This window comes from Magnolia sinica, chromosome 11, assembly GCF_029962835.1.
Source record: "Magnolia sinica isolate HGM2019 chromosome 11, MsV1, whole genome shotgun sequence".
Taxonomy (NCBI): Eukaryota; Viridiplantae; Streptophyta; class Magnoliopsida; order Magnoliales; family Magnoliaceae; genus Magnolia; species Magnolia sinica.
In genome coordinates, this window is record NC_080583.1 from 75,338,689 (window position 1) to 75,359,126 (window position 20,438).

At 40.8% G+C, this 20,438-nt stretch overlaps 1 protein-coding gene across 1 annotated transcript; it reads left to right on the plus strand.

Moving 5' to 3' along the window:
* Nucleotides 1–4,366: 4,366 nt before the first annotated feature.
* LOC131219387 (uncharacterized) lies at nt 4,367–20,175 on the plus strand. The gene is made up of 4 exons (XM_058214494.1): nt 4,367–4,586; nt 13,157–13,313; nt 14,845–14,989; nt 19,823–20,175. The coding sequence occupies exons 1-3, from the start codon at nt 4,413–4,415 to the stop codon at nt 14,976–14,978; spliced, it is 465 nt and encodes a 154-aa protein (XP_058070477.1). The 5' UTR covers nt 4,367–4,412; the 3' UTR covers nt 14,979–14,989; nt 19,823–20,175.
* The last annotated feature ends 263 nt before the right edge of the window (nt 20,176–20,438 follow it).

The following is a 20,438-nucleotide window of genomic DNA, read 5'->3' on the forward strand; positions in this document are numbered from 1 at the left end:
CACGGTCGTTTCGAGGCATTTCGCGGTCAATTCCCTTCACTCCACGGTCATTTGCATGCATTTCGCGGTCAATTCGCTTCAAACCATGATCATTCCCATGCATTTCGCGGTCATCCCAAACAATTCGGTGTTGATTCACGGTCGTTTGAGGCATTTAGCGGTTAATTCGCTTCACTCCACGGTCGATTGCATGCATTTTGCGCTCAATTCGCTTTCAAACCATGATCATTCCCATGCATTTCACTCACATCCCAAACAATTTCGTGTTGATTCACGGTCGTTTCGAGGCATTTCGCGGTCAATTCGCTTCACTTCACGGTCATTTGCATGCATTTTGTGGTCAAATCGTTTCAAACCATGATCATTCCTATGCATTTCGCGGTCATCCCAAACAATTCCGTGTTGATTCACGGTCGTTTCGAGGCATTTCGCGGTCAATTCGCTTCACTCCACGGTCATTTACATGCATTTCGCGATCAATTCAGCTTCAAACCATGATCATTCTCCTCATTTTGCGGTCATTCCAAACAATTCCGTGTTGATTCACGGTGTTTTTTTATTTTATATATATACATTTTTTTGTTTTGCTTTTTTAGGTTAGCATGTTAGTACACACCCATGTCGGTACACACTCCATGTTATCCAAGTTGTGTTCATAGTGTGCTTCTTCTAGTCTTTTAAGTTGCACGGTCATTTACATGCATTTTGTGGTTAAATCGCTTCAAACCATGATCATTCCTATGCATTTCTCGGTCATCCCAAACAATTCCGTGTTGATTCACGGTCGTTTCGAGGCATTTCGCGATCAATTCGCTTCACTTCACGGTCAGTTGCATGCATTTCACGGTCAATTCTCTTCAAACCATGATCATTCCCATGCAATTCAAGGTCGTCCCCAACAATTCCGTGTTGATTCACGGTCGTTTTGAGGCATTTTGCGGTCAATTAGCTTAACTCCACGGTCATTTACATGCATTTAACGATCAATTAGCTTCAAACCATGATAATTACCATGCAATTCGCGGTAATAACAAAAAATTCCGTGTTGATTCACGGTCGTTTGAGGCATTTCGCGGTCAATTTGCTTCACTCCACGGTTAGTTGCATGCATTTCGCGGTCAATTCGCTTTAAACCATGATCATTACCATGCATTTCCTTGTCATCCCAAACAATTCCATGTTGATTCACGGTCGTTTGGAGGTACGGTCTATTCGCTTCACTCCACGGTCATCTCCATGATGGGCAATTCGCTTCAAACCATGATCATTCCCATGCATTTCTTCATCCCAAACAATTCCGTGTTGATTCACGTCTTGGCATTTCGTCATTCCTTCACTCACGGTCATTGCATGCATTGTCATTTAATCATGATCATTCCCATCATTCGTATCCCAAACAATTCGTGTTGATTCACGGTCGTGGCCCCATTCATCACGCATACATGCATTGTAACTTCAAACCATGATCATTCATGCATTTCATTCCAAAAATTCCGTGTTGATTCACGTCGTTTCGGTGCATTTCGGTCAATTCCCTTCACTCACAATTGCTTCAAACCATTGCTTCAAACCATGATCATTCCCATGCATTTCCGGTCATCCCAAACAATTTGTGTTGATTCACGGTCGTTTCGAGGCATTTCGATGTCAATTCCCTTCACTTAATGCATTTCACGGTCAAATTGTTTCAAACCATGATCATTCCCATGCATTTCATCATCCCAAACAATTCGTGTTGATTCACGGTCGTTTTGAGGCATTTCGCGTCAATTCTCCTCCGCGATTGTGCATTGATCTAACGTCATTCCCATGCACTTCACGGTCCAAACAATTCGTGTTGATTCACGGTTTGAGGCATTTCGCTTCACTTCACGGGCATTTACATGCATTTCGCGATCAATTGCTAAACCATGATCATTCCCATGCATTTCGGTCATTCCAAACAATTCGTGTTGATTCACGGTCGTTTGAGGCATTTCGCGGTCAATTCGCTTCACTCCACGGTCATTTCATGCATTTTACGGTCAATCGCTTAAAACCATGATCATTCCCATGCATTTCGCAGTCATCCCAAATAATTCCGTGTTGATTCACGGTCGTTTGGAGGCATTTCGCGGTCAATTCCCTTCACTTCACGTCATTTGCATGCATTTCGCAGTCAAATCGCTTCAAACCATGATCATTCCCATGCATTTCACGGTCATCCCAAACAATTCCGTGTTGATTCACGGTCTTTGAGGCATTTGCGGTCAATTCCCTTCATTTCACGGTCATTTGCATGCATTTTCGCGCTCAAATCGCTTCAAATTCATGATCATGTCGGATTGCATGCAACATCGCCGTTGATTAGTGATAGGCATTTGCCGGCAATTGCCTTCAACGTGAATCAACGAGTATTTGGATGCATTCGTGAAGTCGCATGGGATTGATCATGGTTCGAAGTGATTTGACCGTGAAGTGACCGTGTTGTGAAGGGAATTGACCGCGAAATGCTCAAACGACCGTGAATCAACACGAATAGTTTGGGATGACCGTGAAGTGCATGGAATTGATCCGTGAAGTGGAGAATGATTGGCGAAATGCATGAAATGACCACGGATAGTGAAATTGAGCTCAGCAACAAATAGTTTGGGATGACAATGGATTTTCGACCATCGACCTGATGGAATCTTAGAAAATAAGTAGGTTAGTTGGCTAAAGTATCTTCTCCTCCCCCAAAATCATATAGGGTACATCAAGTAACTAATTTTGGTTTATAAGATATTCTTGTTGAATGAATAGAGAAATAAATGAAAAAAAGAGAGAATTTTTTTTTATATGCTTATATATACATATTTATATAAATATGTATTAGAGAAAATTGTAGGTAGAATAAAGTTCACCATGTAAAAAATAAAAACTAAAAAATAAAAAATAAAAAAATAAAAAAATTTGCTTAGACTTTTACGGACTACAGTTATGGCTACAGCTATAATCTGTAGCTATATCTTCGATACATATCGAATACACTTCGATTAATCGAAAATTGCAGGATTTTTTATGCAAAGTTGTTGGACAGTTTTGATCCTTTTCCGATTAATCGAAAGACATTCGATATATCGAAGTATATATCGAAAGACCTTCAATGTATAGTAGAGGACATATTGAAAAAGCATTGGCCGCGGTTATCGCTACGGTTATAATCCGTAGCCAAAGATACCAGCTCTTTTTTTTTCTTGTTGCAATCCCCACCGCCTCTGTGAGTCCTTTTATGAGGTATGTGTTATATCCAAACCGTCCATCTATTTTGTGAACTCGTACTAACGCCTGTGAAGAAAAATAAGACAGATTTAGCTATCAAGTGGACCACACTGTAAAAGGCAGTGGAAGATTGAACGTCTACCATTGAAACCCTTTTAGGGGTCCCAGAAGTTTTGGACCATTAAAAAATTTGTTTTTCCTCTTCATCCAGGTCTTTGTGACATTATGAATATATTGGATGGAAAATGAATGTTATGGTGGGCCCTACAAAATTTTTAACGGTTAAAATCAATTTTCCCGATGCTCTTTGTGGTGTGGTCCAGTTGATCTTTGGATAGGATTTTTTTTTTTGATAATGCTCCGAAATGATCTCGAACTATGGATGAACGCTGTGGATATAATAAATACGTAACTGTGGGGCCCATGTAACTCTGATATCTTTTGAACCGTTCGTACAATTCGGAGTTCGAGGAGTGTCAGCGCTTGTCTTCGAGCGCCACATATCCGCTTGAAGGAACAAGCAGGGGCATTTTCGACCTTTGGCAAGTCTTCCGTACAGCTCGGGCGTATTCTCGCAAAGGAAAATGAGGTGGGCGTAGTTTCCTAAATGAGCCATAAATGGGTCGTACAGTCGCAATTTACTCTTTAAAGAAGTCATCGTATTCAGGTAAAATGATCTAATAGAAAAGGACCAACTGTCCTTGAGCCAACCTTCACATATATGGTATTAATTGGGCTAGTTCGTCATTGGTGTCATAAGTGTCACCTTAACTCAAGCCCAAGTGACCATGTGTCCGGTTGAACGGCAACATAAATTACCCCAACAACCAGTTGAATGCACATAAACACCAGGATGAACCCCAAGAAGGTTTCAACGGTAGGCGTTTCCATTTCAACTGTTTCCATGATGTGGCCCACTCGAGCCTTTGATCTCTCTCAGTTTTGGTTTCCTATCCAAACATTAGCTGACTAAACTAATGAACGGTGTGAATTTCAAAGGGACATCGCGGTGGGGCCCACAGCTTTTTGGACTGGCCAACCCCTTGGAGACTCGCGTATTGACTGCCACCCACCGGAACAAATCGAAAACCCGAGTACGACTGTTCCCATTCTCCGCTCGAGGATCATATAAAACTCCCCTTCTTCGTGTCGCGAGAGGGAGACGGGGAGATATGGAAGAGACGGGGAAGGGAAGCGAGAGATGGAGGGCAGCCATCGTAAATTTATCGGAGATGGGGGCCAATCTCGAATCCCTTCAAAAGCTTCTCATGAAGAAAGCTGTTTTTGTAGACGAAGAGGCCTTTGCCAAAGCATCTCTTAGCTCCGAACAAGCAAGAACAATCAAGGTGATTATCGTTTTTCTTCAAATTTCTACGTGATTTCCCTTCTGGGTTTTTTTTCATGAGATGATTTCATGATCTGGGTTTGCTGTTCTCAATCTGAAGATTCTCGAAAATGGGTGCATGTTTGCATGGTTTGAGTGATTTTGAGAAGAGGAATTATCTTTGATCAGTATACACGCGTTTTCAGTTCTCAAAAGCGGGTCCCATGGTTCAGTAATCCAGACCGTTGGAATGCTGTTTCCCACCGTGGATGGACTATGAACAATCTTAATCTTACAATAGGTGGTCTACTGATCGTTGGTTAAGAAAAGAATGCAAAAACCGCCCACATTCAACTGGAAAGGCATGTGTTTGAAATGCCTACTGGGTTTTTAATGCAGACCGGAAAGGAAAAGCAAATAAATCAATAAGAAAAGAAAGAGATTGTGGGAAAAGACCAAAAATCCTGTAGCCGAATGCTAGAGATCACAAATGCAAGATTTTGAGCAAGCTCAATAGTCCTCTAGTATTGAACTAGAGACCAGTCTCCCTCCCTTCAACAGCCACCGTAGAGAAAATAAGAAAATTTTCATAAAGAGAATATCGATCAGCTTGTCTTATTCCATGGGCCGTAGGCCCTATTTATAATCAAACATTACAATCTGTAATAAAAGCTATAGAATAAAAAATTCTATGAAAATAAGAAAGCACCTAAATAATAAAGCATTCTAATTAAGAAAATGCCTAAAATAAGAAGATACATAGATAAGAAAATATCTAAAATTATTCCCCTGCTTTATATAAAGATATGAAAAGAGAGAGAATTTCATAATCTAGAGACTTGAAAGAAAACGAAAGTATATATGAGCTAAAAAAGGAAAGTGAGCATTTTCACACGTGCCGAGTATGCTCGCGTGAGATGCAGGCCTTTTCTTCAAATCTTGATTAATTGGCACGTGTGGCCATTTGGTTGCATCAATTCCACCCGGCTTCGAAAACAACTTGTCATCGAGTTTAAATTGGTAGTCATAAGCTCCTGCGAAGATCCTCGTTTGTAGTGCGTCTTCTTTGACTTCGTTGGTAGTTGATGGTAGAGACCTACACGCCTAACGGGTAGCTAGTGCATAATATGGTCTTGAAACACGAACCATTTTTTCTTTTGCTTCCTGTTAGTCATCCACGTTATAGACGTCGATTGTGGCCCATTCGTCATAGTCTGCTTTCAATTTGCATACCTTGATTGATGTTGAGATGGTACTATTGTGCTGACCTCTATGGAGTTTGCCACTATGATTGTAGCACTATCCATCTCTTTGACCGTCGGATCATCCATATATGTTAAACCTTCAGACTCCTCAATTGGACCATTCATCAACTGATCTTTTGGTTTTAATTGAATTTCCTCCAATTCGACCATTAATCCATCGACCAATCTAAAGGAGGATTCCTTTTGGGTTGCCACACTATCTATAACCACGTCATTCCTTGAAATGCTAGATAAAACATATCGAAGCCCATAAATCATTTCATGTTCAATTAAGGGCTCAAAGCAAGCTCTCACAAACTCCTTGATCATATGAAAATGGGTATGACTCAAGGTGATAGGAATGACAATCTTGATCATCGAAGTATCTTGGATAAGAATAGTGTGATGGATATGGAAAGGTATGGGAGTCTGAGTAGGGATAATTGTACGACACATATGAACATCTTTCTATCCATGACATCTTCTTTTTTCAGTTTCCCAAGAGCAGAACTTGCTTTGATACCAATTTAATGCAAACCTGAAATGAAAGGCAAATAAATCAATAAGAAAAGAAAGAGATTCTTGGAAAAGACCCAACAATCCTCTAGCCAAATGCTAGAGATCACAAATGCAAGACTGTGAGCAAGCTCAACAATCCTTTAGTATTGAAGTAGAGACCACTCTCCCTCCCTTCAGAAGGCACCGTAGAGAAAATAAGAAATTTTCATAAAGAGAATATTAATCAGCTTGTCTTATGCCATGGGCCATAGGCCCCATTTATAATCAAACGTTACAATCTGTAATAAGAGCTATAGAATAAAAAAATCTATGAAAATAAGAAAGCACCTAAAAAACAAAGCATTCTAATAAAGAAAATGCTAAAATAAGAAAATATCTAAAATTATTCCCCTGCCTAATATAAAGATATGAAAAAGAGAGAGTATTTCCTAATATATAGATTTGAAAGAAAAGGAAAGTAGAGATGAGCTTAAAAAGGAAAGTGGGCATTTCCTTGTGTACACGTGCGGAGTGTGCTTGCGTGAGATGCGGGCCTTTTCTTCAAATCTTGATCAATCGGCATGTGTGGCCATTTGGTTGCATTAGTTTTGTTTATCAGATGATTTCATGATCTAGGTTGTTTTTCTCAATATGTAGATTCTCAAAAAATGGGCAGATATTTGCATGGTTGAGGTGGTTTTGAGAAGAAGATTATCTTTGATAGTAAACCCGCATTTTCAGTTATGACAAGTGGGTCCTGTGGTTTGATAATCCAGACAATTGGAATGTTGTTTCCTACCATGGATGGACTATGAACAATCTTAGTCTTTCGATGGGTGGCCTACAAGTTGATGGTCAAGAAAAGAAATGCAAATCCATCTACATTCAACTGAAAAGGCATGTGTGTAAATCCCTTATGGGTTTTGTTTATCAGATGATTTCATGATCTGGGTTGTTTTTCTCAATCCGAACTACGAAGATTCTTGAAAATGGGTAGATATTTGCATGGTTTGAGTGATTTAGAGAAGATGAATTATCTTTGACAGCATACACACATTTTCAATTCTGAAAATTGGTTCCCACGTTTCGGTAATCCAGATAATTGGGATGTTGCTTACCACTGTGGATGGACTATGAACAATCTTAATCTTTCAATAGGTGGCCTATAGATGGTTAAGAGGAGAAATGCAAAAACTGTCCACATTCAATTGAAAAGGAATTTGTGAAATCCCTTCTGGGTTTTGCTTATTAGATGATTTCATGATCTTGGCTATTTTTCTCAATCCATAGATCTTTGAAAATGGGTAGATATTTGCATGGTTTGAGTGATTTTGAAAAGAGGAATTGTCTTTGACAATATATGCACATTTTCAGTTCTGAAAAGTGGGTCCCATGGTTTGGTATTCCGGACCATTGGAATGTTGTTTCCCCCTAGTGGATCGATCATGTGTGTGGAATCTCTTCTGGGTTTGTTTATTAGACGATTTCATGATCTTGGTGGTTTTTCTCAATCTGAAGACTCTCGAAAATGGGTAGATATTTGCATGATTTGAGTGATTTTGAGAAGAGGGATTATCTTCGACAGCATATATGTATTATCAGTTCTGAAAAGTGGGTCCCATGGTTTGGTAATCCAGACCATTAGAATGTTGTTTCCCACTGTGGATGGACTATGAACAATCTTTATGTTTCAATAGGTGGCCTGCGTATGGTTAAGAAGAGAAATGCAAAAACCATCCACATTCAACTGAAAGTATTGTGTGTGATCTCTCTAAAAAAAATGAAATCCCTTCTGGATGTTATTTATCACATGATTTCATGATCTGCATTGTTTTTCTAAATCGCAAGATTCTAAAAAACGTGTAGATACTTGCATGTTTTGAGTGATTTTGAGAAGAAGAATTATCTCTCACAATATGCATGCATTTTAAGTTCTGACAAGTGGGTCCCACGGTTCGGTAATCCAGACGATTGGGTCCTTTGTTTTCTGCCGTGGGTGGACTATGGACAATCTTACTCTTTCGATTGATGGACTACAGATACGTGGTTATCAAGAGAGATGAAAAAACCATTCACATTCAAGTGAAAAGGCACAAGTGTGAAATCCCTTATGGGTTTTGATTATGATTTCATGATCTGGTTGTTTTTCTCAATCTGTAGATTCTTTAAATTGGATAGACATTTGCATGGTTTGGGTGATTTTGAGAAGAAGAATTATCTTCGATAGTATACACGCATTTTCAATTTTGACAAGTGGGTCTCATTGTTGGGTAATCCAAACCGTTGGAATGTTGTTTCCCTCCTTAGATGGACTATGAATAAGTGGACAAGTAGGTCCCATATTGAAAGCCAAAACACGAAATTCGGTGGCCCGCCCTAGTTAACCACAAATGGAATGATGAGCCAATTCACTGCTCCATTCATTCCTGCAATGAACCCCAGGTGAAGAACAAGTGAAGTGCAGCCCAAGTGCGGATTCCTATTGCACGGTCTGAAAGTGAGTGAGGGAGGGAGAGCTCTACCAGATGTTGAAGCAAGGGAAGTAAAATTTTTTACTAAAGGAACTGGTTATCGTTAGCTTCATTGGACTTGTCACAAGCTTGGCATGATTGACATTCATGCTCCAGCTTGAGGGTGAATGCAGAGAGATGTAGTTATGCATGGACTGCCACATTTTATATCTTTTGTCTTTGTACCTATTTATAGCGATTGTCTTTGTTTTGTTTATATTTGTTTTTTGGTTAGCATATCACAACAAGATTTGCACATAAAGTCCCTTTTCGATGTTTTTTATATTATATATTAATCTGGGACCAAAATTCCAAGCTGTGAGATAGCACAAGCCCTTAATTACAGTTCCTGGGAACCCATGACTGAAAGGGAAAAGGCTGAGTATACTACCATGTTTGTAAATGATGTATGCCATAGTGCCACATTTTTGCACTGTGTGACAGGGAATAACTAATATGTGTCAACTATAGCATTGAGGTTGTTGGGGTCTTCTTCTTTAGTTGTCAAGCGTCAAAGATCTATTGAGCGATGTCTTTAGGCTTTTTTTAGCTTGCTGGGGTGTCAGGTAACTCATATAGTGAGGTGGCACTATGGACTTATCAAGAGAGGCAAAAACTTCTGATGGTCGATATAACTGTTGGCATAGATAGCTGTTATCTGCTGAGCGTGTAAATCCTTTCAGTGTAGGCATAGAGTATGACTTTTTAGTTGTAGTGTAGCTGAGGAGTCATACTAGCTAAACCCTTAGGTCCACCCAGTCAGACAATTTCTTACAACGCTGTTATAGTTGTGACTTTCGTACTCTATCACTGCCATGAGTCTAACGTGCTAGAGATAGTGTATTAAACAGTACGTCTGTTAAGACTGCTGCTAGGTTTGAGCGTGTCGCTCTAATTCCTTTCAGGGCTGGGTAGCGCCTGGCGCTAATGAGAGAATAGCTTGGAGGAGAGGCATTGCCATGTCCATTTTAAGCACTGTCGGTATCATTGTTGAAGTAAAGGCATGAGCAGGGTTCCAATGCCATGGTAGCGCTCGACATGACCTTTCCATAAGATGGTAGTGTAAGCTCCTTTGGATAAGCCATGGTTCTCATCCAGGGCTTGTGTATGTGTGCATGCAGATGAGTGCTCCAATTTGGGATTAGCTCCGATCCACCTGCACTAGGGCCTAATATGCTAGGCGTAGTGGATGAGCGAGTTGCTCCAATTCATGCAGTGTTAGGCACCATTGCTAGAGCTCAGGCTGAGGTAGTGAGCTCACCCGAAGGTTGTCTTGCGCCAAGAGAGTGCCTGAGAATCCAGAGTGTAGGCTCAAACAAAGTGTTAAGTGGTCTTTATAGCCTCTGGGTCTTGATTTCCTGCTTTAAGTTCTTAAGCGGTTACAGATGACATGGTGCTTGCTGATTGGATGATTCTCAGATTTTTGTCCAACCAAGCGTGCCCGGGTAATTGCAGCATAGGTGCTAATTGCTAAACCCTTCTGAAGACCAGCGTGGGTGCTTTGCAAGACCAGCACTGGGGTTGAATCTTGATCCCTATGCATTTGTGTGAGTCCATTTTCTAAGTTGCAGTTGGTAGCTCAACGTGTGTGGACTAAATCCACTTCTGGGTGCCTTTGCATAGGTGCATGGATACATTCCGGAGTTAGTGTTGATCACCTGTGCATGTTCGTTGGTACATGAGCATGCTCGCTGGGTCATGTGCATGCGCACATGTTGGGTGTGCAACATAGCACAAGCGCTTGGGTCTTTGCAAATTCATAGGTGCTTGGGCCTATTTTTGACGTGCACTTGGGCATGAAGTCTTACCTTCTCAATTCGAGTTAAGTTCTTGAATCCATGTCAATAATACCATTGTAGTCATGCAGAATTCTATGCTAGTCTCCTCTTTATATATATATATATATATATATATATATATATATATAAAGTAGACTGTAAGTCAATGGGAAATAACACATCATTTAACCCTAATTCTCCTATCCTCTCCTCTCTCTCTCTCTCTCAGATCTCTTCATTTGTTTCTCTTCTTACAAAGTAACTCACCAAATATAAGTGGGTCTCATGCAAAGAACTTGGTGCACTTTTAGGAGCTTTGTGAACAAAAGAAGAGAAATAGCAAGGAACTTCCGGCGTGGAACATTGAGGAACCATGGGATGCTCAACCTGGCTCTGTACAGGTTGATCTCATCCATGGTGGCTTGCTGATTTTATTGAAGAGGTGTTAGATCTTACCAGGGGCTTCAGATTGAGTTTGCTGCTATACCTAGGGAGGCTGATGACTATGAGGATGCTGACTTCCTTGACTAAGCAGGATGCTAGCAGGCATGCTCTGATAATCACTAATGGCAAGGTGTAGCAGCATGTGACATCTTATGAGGGTCTTTGTTCATGTAAGCGTGTAGGGGAGTTGTCAGTTAGGTCAGATGCCCCTATTCCTGTATTTAGGGTGTTGTTTGTAAGGGTAGTCGCCTTTTTGGGGCTTAGGGGTGATTTGTGGTGTGTCTTGTATTTTCGGTTAGCTATATGCTAGCTTTTTGTTGTATTATCTGTTTTTACTGTGGTTTAATATAAAGTAAAAGAAAAAACCTGGCTTTGTGTAGTATACTTGCATTTTCAGTTATGACAAGTGGGGCCCATGGTTTGGTAGTGCAGTCCATTGGAACCCATCATGGACGCATAATGCCACAAACATCTCCCAGTTTGGAAGATCCTAGCCACTGATGCTGGGAATTTTTTTTATTTTTTTATTTTTTTATTTTTATTTTTATAAATTGTGGACTGTTGTTGTTTGTCCTTAACCATCTATTTGTAGGCCACAAATGAAAAGGATTTATACTATTGAGGTGACTTTTGGGACATGGTTCATCTACTGCAGGATGCAATAGACCAGCATCTACAATGGGGCCCATAAATGATGAACCGTGCTAACCTGACTACACATACTCATGAGGGGACATCCCTATGAGTAACCAAGCACTGCGTCACTAGAATGTACATGAGATTTGTGCCCATAATAGATGCGTTGCCTCATGTTCAATCGGTCCAGAACTCAGGTAGCCCACACCATAAGAGTTGAGATGGAATGCCCACTGTCAGTTGCGTATAGGCCCACTGTGGTTATAATATGCCATCCAATTCATATGAATCAATCCCTTTATCTCATAGCCGAGGTCCCACATCGCATGGGTTAGGACCTCGGCTGAACCTCCTTGTGGGCCCCACTTCACATGGGTTCTGCTTCACACCAGCCACCCACCTCACACGGGCCGCCCACCTTGAGTGTGCCCCCGCATCCCACAGGCCACCCCACTCGATCCCGGTGTGAAAATGCCCTTGCATTATAATTACCTTTGATTGAGGGAGGAGCTTGATGCGGATGAGTTCTTTTAGACCCATCCATGGAGGCCAAATCTCAGGCTCATTCGACTAATCTCTTCTCACCTATCCCTTTTGAACTACCATCAAAATAATGTTTCTGCTTTTCCTTTGTGGTTAAAGCCTGGCATATATGGGTATCTGATGCGTGAAGTCCATCCTCCATGTCCGCCATCCATCCTCACTCCAGGTCACTTTTGAAACACCTTCAAATTCCTTTAGAACAGAAGCCCAGGAGATAATCCTTTCTGGAATCCCTTCACATCACTTGATTTGCTGATTCGGACACATTTCTAAAGGCACTGTTGTTACTTTTGCATTGACCATCAAACTGCCGGAAGAGACAAAGGCAACAAGATTTTAGCCCCCAGGAACCTTCGATCTGTTAGAGTACACAAATCTTGGTGTATTTGAGAGCACTTTAGGAGGTGTTGAACATACATTAGAATGGTACCTGAGAGTACCATACTCTATTTAGATCGCTCTGTATGGTGGACATTACAAGTAATCTTGGATTAAGAGTTGTCTTTGTTATCCTAATCTAATATAACTTGTAATCTCCACGGTAAAAAGTGATCTTAATAGAGTATGGAACTCTGAGGTATTATTCTTTAGATGCTCAACACCTTTGTATAATGTTCTTGTGTTCACCAGGATTCATGTACTCTAACATGATCAAACTTACAAGCATGTAAAAGTTTCTCTCCGTGGTGGCATCAACCAACTAGCTTCAAATAGGCTCAATATATTTGTTGAGCGGAAGGTGGTGAATGAAAAGATGATTCAGTTTTTCCTCAGCCCTTAAACATTTGAACTCTGTCTATAGTAAAACTTTTTCTTACTTTTAAAATTGACCTTGAATTGTTGGAAGAAGGCTAAGATGAGGATTGGTTATGCAAAAACTGTAAATGTTTATATAAGGTTTTCTTAACATTCATGTATTATCAATGATCTTTTATATAGGCACTTGAACAAAGGGTGGAGACATTGGAACGAGAGCTTGATGCAGCAATCACAGCATCTGCTCGTGCTCGCACTGAAAAACGACAAGCTGAGGCAGCACAAAGAGCTGCTGAATTACATGTACAAGAGGTGACAAGAGAGCTGGAGAATACAACAAGTGTGTATGCTTAATTCTGTATCCATATTCTAAGTCTACATTTGTAGGGCTGTCTATGGGTACCTGGACCAACCACACCCGATCTTCTTGACCTGATTTTTATTGGTTGGGCTCTCTCTCTTTCTTTTTTTTTTTCCTCTTTTTTCTTGGACCCAGTAAGAAATCAAGTTGTGTTCAGGTCTCACCTTTAGGACCTGGTTAAGAACTGGTCCAGTTGGGTTTAAGTTGGGTCCATCAAAATCTGGTCGGGTCAGGTCAAGTCAGGTCTGGGTTGGGTCCAGTTGGTTTTAATGGCACTATTATATGTATTAAATAATATATTATCCTACCAACAAAATGACGCTTTCCAACCCACACACATGTAAGGGAGCTAGTTTACATACCGTGCATGTTCAAAGTGGCACATGTGTGTGAGATATCTAATCCATTGATCGGGGGGGACCAGCCATGTACATGCTCTATTTTTCCCAAACCCAACTCAAAACCTAACCTGATGGGTACTGGAAACTGATTGGATCTGGGTCCAGGTCTTCAAGAACGAGACCTGGACCTGAAAAGACATGACCCAGCACACGGTTAGCCCGGTTATGGGTACCATAGGATCCAACCCTGACCCATTGACAGCCCCAGACAATCAGCCCTCTGCTGATTTCATTTCAGAGTTTGAGGATTATTTGTATCATCATCTAAGAAGTTATAGCATTGGAAGTTCTAGTTTTGGGTATGTTTGGAAGTTTCCACATTTACATTGAAGAGAATGGCATTTTGCTCAATATGGTGGCTTGCTGCACTGAGCTAACTTACCATTCGGAGCCGGTTCGATGTGCTTTCTCCATTCCACTCAATGCAAAACGTGGTCTCTACACTTCCATAAAAAAAACCAGTTTCAAATGCAATATGATGCTGTTTAAATGGGGGTGTGAATTGTATTTGTGCCCTTTTCAAAACTGGTCCTTGATCGCATTCACAACCATAAACATTGTAAAAAGGTAGAAACACCTCTACAAAACTTCCTTATAGATGGTAGGCAATAGCTCAGAAACATCTTCGGTCTGTGAGTTTTGAAACCTTTGTATCACAACAGCTAAAAGGACCGTCTGTTTTTTTTTTTTTTTTAAATATTTTTTATAATAATTAAATCTATGAAATTAATTTGTATATTGGAGATCTGAGGTGGCTGTAGCACAGTTATGGTCCTTGATAGAGTGGAGTGGTGTAAAAGGATTCATGTAGCCGACCTCAATTAGTTGGAATAAGGCCATGGTGATGTGAATGTAACACAGCATTTCCTTATCTGCCTCACTGCACTCAAATTAGACATGCATCAAAATGGTCTATGCTCGGGTCTGTTCATCGGGTTTGTCCCACAATAGGTTGTATAATCCCACATGTTTGCTTGGTGGGCCTTTTCTGTGTTCAATGGTTACCATCCATTTGTAGCTTGGGCGATCAAGATCTTCTAATCACCAAGGTTTTTCAACCACGTACCGTATAAACAATCTAATTTTAATTTATATTCTTTTCTCTGTAGAGGTGTTCAAGCTACACATGGAAGAGCTGCGCGCAAAGCAAGAGGAGATCTCAAGGAAAGATAGTGAGATAAAGGTTTTGGAGGCTATAATTCAGACACTAAGTGGAAACAAGTCAGCAGATATGGGTGACTAAGTCCCATTTATGTAAGCGTACAATTTAACTCATTATCATTTGTTCATAATATAAAGTTATTACTTGCTTATGGATGATGTGATGATGGTTGATGAATATGTTTCTCTCTACATGCCAAGAGACCATCTTAAAAGAGTAAATGATGCATCCAGCCACACAGCAGGCCTCCTGTTGCAGATTCCTTAGTAAATGGGGTCTGATTGGACTGGGGGTCGCACAAGCGCAATCATATTCGGTTCACAGACTCATGTGGCCTGATTGACCAAAGTAACATGTCTATACCAACGGTGCATTTTACAACTTTTTCGGTCCCACAAGCCCATTCATATTGCACTCTGTGTGGTATAATCAATAATGTCAAAATCGTTGTTGTATCACAAATCATAATAAGGGCTGAATCGTATTGGATCACAAATCATAATATATATTTTTTTCTATTTTTATAAAAACTTTAAAAATTCTGATTTTTTTTTTTCTTTTTTGAAAGATAAGTGGACTAATATTAAAAAGGAAAAAAAACTGAGACAGAGGAAGCTGAGGGCTCCTGCTGAGGTGGCAGGCTGCTCTAAGCTCCAAAAAAAGAAAAATCAAACCCCTTGAGAGAGGGGACGCTAATCGCCCATTCTATTACAAGGTCCGTAGCCTTAGCTGAAGTTGCTTCCGCAGATCTTGAAGAATTTTCAAAGCACCTAGCATTTCTTTCAACCCAAATTGCCCACCAGATTGCCAGGATGGACAATCTCCAGATGCATTTCCTTTTTTCCTCTAATCTGACCACCTGCCAAGCTGCGAGTAGACTGTCCGTGGAACCCGCCATGCACCAAGAGATCCTGAACCGCTTGAAGAATTCGGCCCATATTTTAGAAACGAACTGGCAGTGGATAAGCAAATGATCAATCGATTCTTCCTCCTTCATGCAGCAAAGGCAAACGTTGACTATCTGCATACCCCTTTTTTTTCATATTGTCGACGGTAAGGATTCTCTTTCTATCAACCAACCAGGCAAAACAAAGAATCTTGGGAGGCGCTTGATACTTCCAGATGAAATTGGAAGTCTGATTAAGAGCTGAGGGGAGAGGGAGAGGAATGACGGTAGAGGGATTTAACTGTAAACAATCGCGTTTACTCCCATTTCCACACCAGTGAGTCTTCGATTTCTGGGTTGGGCGTAATTCGGTTGATAGCTACTAACAGCTCAACGAATTCGGACACTTCCCAATCTTGGAGATACCTTTTGCAGATCACGTTCCAGACGAAAATTCCCGAAGAGCAAGAATAGCTATCGGCAACAGAAACCAATTTGTTGCGCGCCAATCTGTAAATGTTCAGGAAACGCTCGTTGAGAGGAGCGTCCCCCTCCCACAGGTCCTCCTAGAATTTGATTTTAGCCCCGTGGCCTACTTCAAATCTCATCCCTTTAAGGACCGCTTTCTTCGAACTTAGGATGCCCCTCCAAATATGAGACGCCGTGTAAAGAGACGATTCTTTAGTCCACTAGCCCCCTCTTGCGGACCCGTATTTACTTTTGATGATAATATTCCAAAGCTTCTCGCCCTCTGTCCCCAGCCTCCAAATCCATTTCCCCAGCAGCGCTTGATTCATTTGTTTGAGGTCTTTCACACCTGCTCCTCCCTCCCTGAGCGGTTTGCAAACTTCCTTCCACTCCATTAGGTGGTATTTCTTCGAGCCTTCCTTACCGCACCAAAGGAGGTTGCGTATGATTTTATCAATCAAGTCGCGGACCGAAGCCGGACATCTAAATAGAGACATGAAATAGAGGAGAAGGTTAGAGAGGGCCGCTTTGATTAGCCTCAGCCTGCCTCCCATGGAGAGGAATCAACTTTTCCATCTAGAGAGGTAGACCTCGAATCTGGCAATAAGCTTATCCCATTGTGATATGGGGGGCTTTCCAACACATAGGGGGAGGCCGGCAAACGAAGACAGGAGCAAGGCAGGGGCACAATGCATGGTTCCCGCAAAGGCTTCAATCTCCCCCTCTTCCAAGTTCGCCCCGAAGATCTTGGATTTTTCGAGATTCACCCTCAATCCCGACATCGCTTCAAAACATCTAACCGTGGTGCGGAAATTTTCGATCTTGACCTGAGAAGCCTCTGAGAAGATGAGAGTGTCGTCGGCGAACTGAATGTGGGAAATGGGATTCGATAAACCGTGGATTCTTATTCCAGAGAGCATGCCTTCGGCTTGACCTTTGTGAAGGATGCTAGACAGAGCCTCTCCCGCCAATAGAAAGAGAAAGGGGGATAGGGGGTCGCCTTGCCGCAACCCCCTAGAGCTTTTAAAGAAACCTTTTGGCGCCCCGTTGAGAAGGAGAATTTTAAATAAATCAGAAAATAAAAACTTACCAGTTATCCATTTTCCATCAATATACACCAAGAAAAGTAATAGATGTCGTGATATTGGTAGTTAAGAACTTGTATATGGCAACGTATCATGATAGTGTTAAAGGATTCGTCTTTCTGTTATTTTTTCTCGAAATTTACCTTAAAAAACGTATAAGAAACCTTTAATAATCATGTTCTTTCCTTCTTGAGTGTAGAATTACATTAGAAAAAGTGGCATTCGATTTTCTTGACCGATGAAAATGATATTTTGATTCCTTTGTTTTGAGTTTTTGAATATCAAATTCCTCAAATGTCTACCCCCATCTCTCTCAAAAAAGAAAAAAAAAAGAAAAAAAAGGATTTTTAATAGGGGAGGGCCTTTTAAATGTTTTTGAAGCAAAAAAGTAAATAAAAAAGTTGATTTTCATGTAATTTCAGCCCCATTTACGTAGTCTGCAATTATTGCATGATTCATACAATTCGATACACTTATCTTACGATTCATACAATAATCGCCTTATTATTCCATATTTACGATTTTGGGCTGCAATTCATATCAGTATGTACACTATGATTTGAATCATAAATCATATGATTTTGACAATAGTGGGTATAATAGTGTACATTAACCGGTTGAAACGAATATGGATTGTAAAGCAACCGCACGGCTTCGAATAGCTAAACGGTTGGTATACAAGGATCCTACAATTGATATACCCCAATTTAATACCCCTACGCCTATTGCATAAGGCTCTTTGGAATTTTCTAAGTAGCAAACACAACCGATACAGTTGGAACATGGAGAGGTATAAGGGGATTAGTCTATGTAGTCCTTTGAGCTAGTATTCTTTATTTAGTATTTGAATAGGCAAGGTCTCTTTGTTGGGTCAAAATATTTTCTAATCAGCAGGACAAATGATACAATTGGAACATGGAGAGGTTTAAGTGGTTGGACTATGTAGTCCTTTGATCATTATTCTTTGGTCTGTTTGGAGCGCAGGATTGAATGGTATTGAATTGCATTAGGTGGAATTAACAGCATTGTTACACGATGATTATATGTTTGAAAATGCAATGGTATTTTGACTGTCCAATCCCACTTTTGGGATCAAATTCTTCCTCTGGGAAATACACTATATTTAGTGAAACCTGCATTTGGTGGACCATGAAATTGTAATCGATGGACCAGATTTTACAACTAATGCTGGTCATCCATATGCATATGCAATTCAATTGTCTCGTGTAAAGGGCACATATGAATGGACGGCGTGGATAAAACATATGCTTCAACGTGGGGCCCACGGATGTAGAGGATTTTGAAATCTATCAGAAATCTCACTGTATCTCCTCATAGGACTAGGTGATATGATAATTGGATTAATCCAATCCATCCCATCATTTCCAAACACTGCATGGAATTTACATTGGACCAAATGCAATTCCATACCACCTACTCCCACCTAATCCCACGTTCCAAACAGGCCCGCCCTTGGTAGTTGAGTGGGCAAGGTCTCTTTGTTGGTTCAATAGGATCTGTGTTAGGACTTTTCATTATGTAACCAATGGGATTTCTCGCTTTGTTTTTTAGTCTTCAAGTTACCATTATCTTACTCAATGCCTATGAAGACAAGGCCATATGCAAGGAGTTGTCATGGTCATTCAAAATAAGAAGTCTTTTCATTGAGTTTGAAAGCATGTGTTGCTATCACTGAGTGTTAGTTGCTGAATTTTCTATCTAAGCATCTGTTGCTTTCTCATCTTGTTCTCAGTAATCAGTTGGTAGAGAATTTTGAAGTTGGTCATTACATACTGATAGATAGCTTATCCTATAGGGGCCCCACTTGAGTGGTACTGTTACCACCAGGTAAATGTGGCACCCGGTAATTTTTCATGGAATTCAACCCTTCCAGAAGATATGTCTCCTCAGGAAACCCCACAGCACAAAACTCGGCCTGGCCCAAAACTTAGATGGGTCACAGCATAGGGAACATATTGAGAAGGAACGCCCACTGTTGATTAGTGTGGGGGACCCACCGTGTTGTGTATGCGTGTAATCAAGTCTGTTCAGACACTTCATCCTGTCCAGATGAAGGGTCAGGCTAAAATTCAGGCTGGTTTGCAACTCAGGTGGGCCCCTTTGAAATTCAAGGGTGGGTGTTGTCTACCAGCTTGTTCTCTTTTCCTTTGCCCCCCTCAGTTTTGGATGGGGCTTAGTTTTGGGGCCTATGGGTTTTCTGGTGATGCAGCTGATAGACGGGATGGATAGTGTGAATACACCGTGTGGGCCCCGTGTTTTGCCAGTACCACTGTAAGCTTATGGTGGTTCTGGTACCACTAGTGTGCGCCCCTATCCAAAACTACTATTTTTTTTTTCTTTTCTTTTCTTTTCTTTTTCACATATATAAAATTCAGCTGCTTCATTGATGTGTTGGAAACAAATCAAAACCTCTTGTATTTATGCCCAGGTTGCAGCTGTTTAATATTGTTTTTTCTAATTGATAGGTCTACGCGAATTTGATTTGTACGCCGCAGAGTACTAATGGTGATAACGGTACACATGACACACATGCAAGTCAATCCTGATGCAGATCAGGTAACCTATGAATTTTTTGTAGCCCCTGTTGCTAAGAAAAACACAATCCTTTTTAGTTCTGTTGTAACTGATGATGGAATGAAGTCAACGAACACTTTTATTCTTCCAAAACCACAAGGCAAAGAGCTCTTGAAGTGAACTGAGGGCTGGCTTGGTAGCTTGTATTTTATATGCATTGGCAATTACCTCGGAATCCATGTGAATTGGAATCACCATCTCTGTTTGGCAGGTTATATTTAGAAATGTATTAGTGGAGAGATTGGAGATGATTGTGACTTGTAAATTGGCGGTGATCAGAATCCATGTGAAATGAAATCACATGGTTATGTTGTGATTTCAAAAAAGGGCCTCATGACGTATTTGATGTGAATTGAATTCTATTTCACATCAAATACTCTCCCATTAGCACCATTTACCACCTATTATATGCTCCCAAATGACTTTTAGCCACACAGCTGGCTAGCTGAGCTGGTTGGTGCATGTACCTTCTCTATGGAGTTATGACCTGGGATCTGGTCGTGCCAT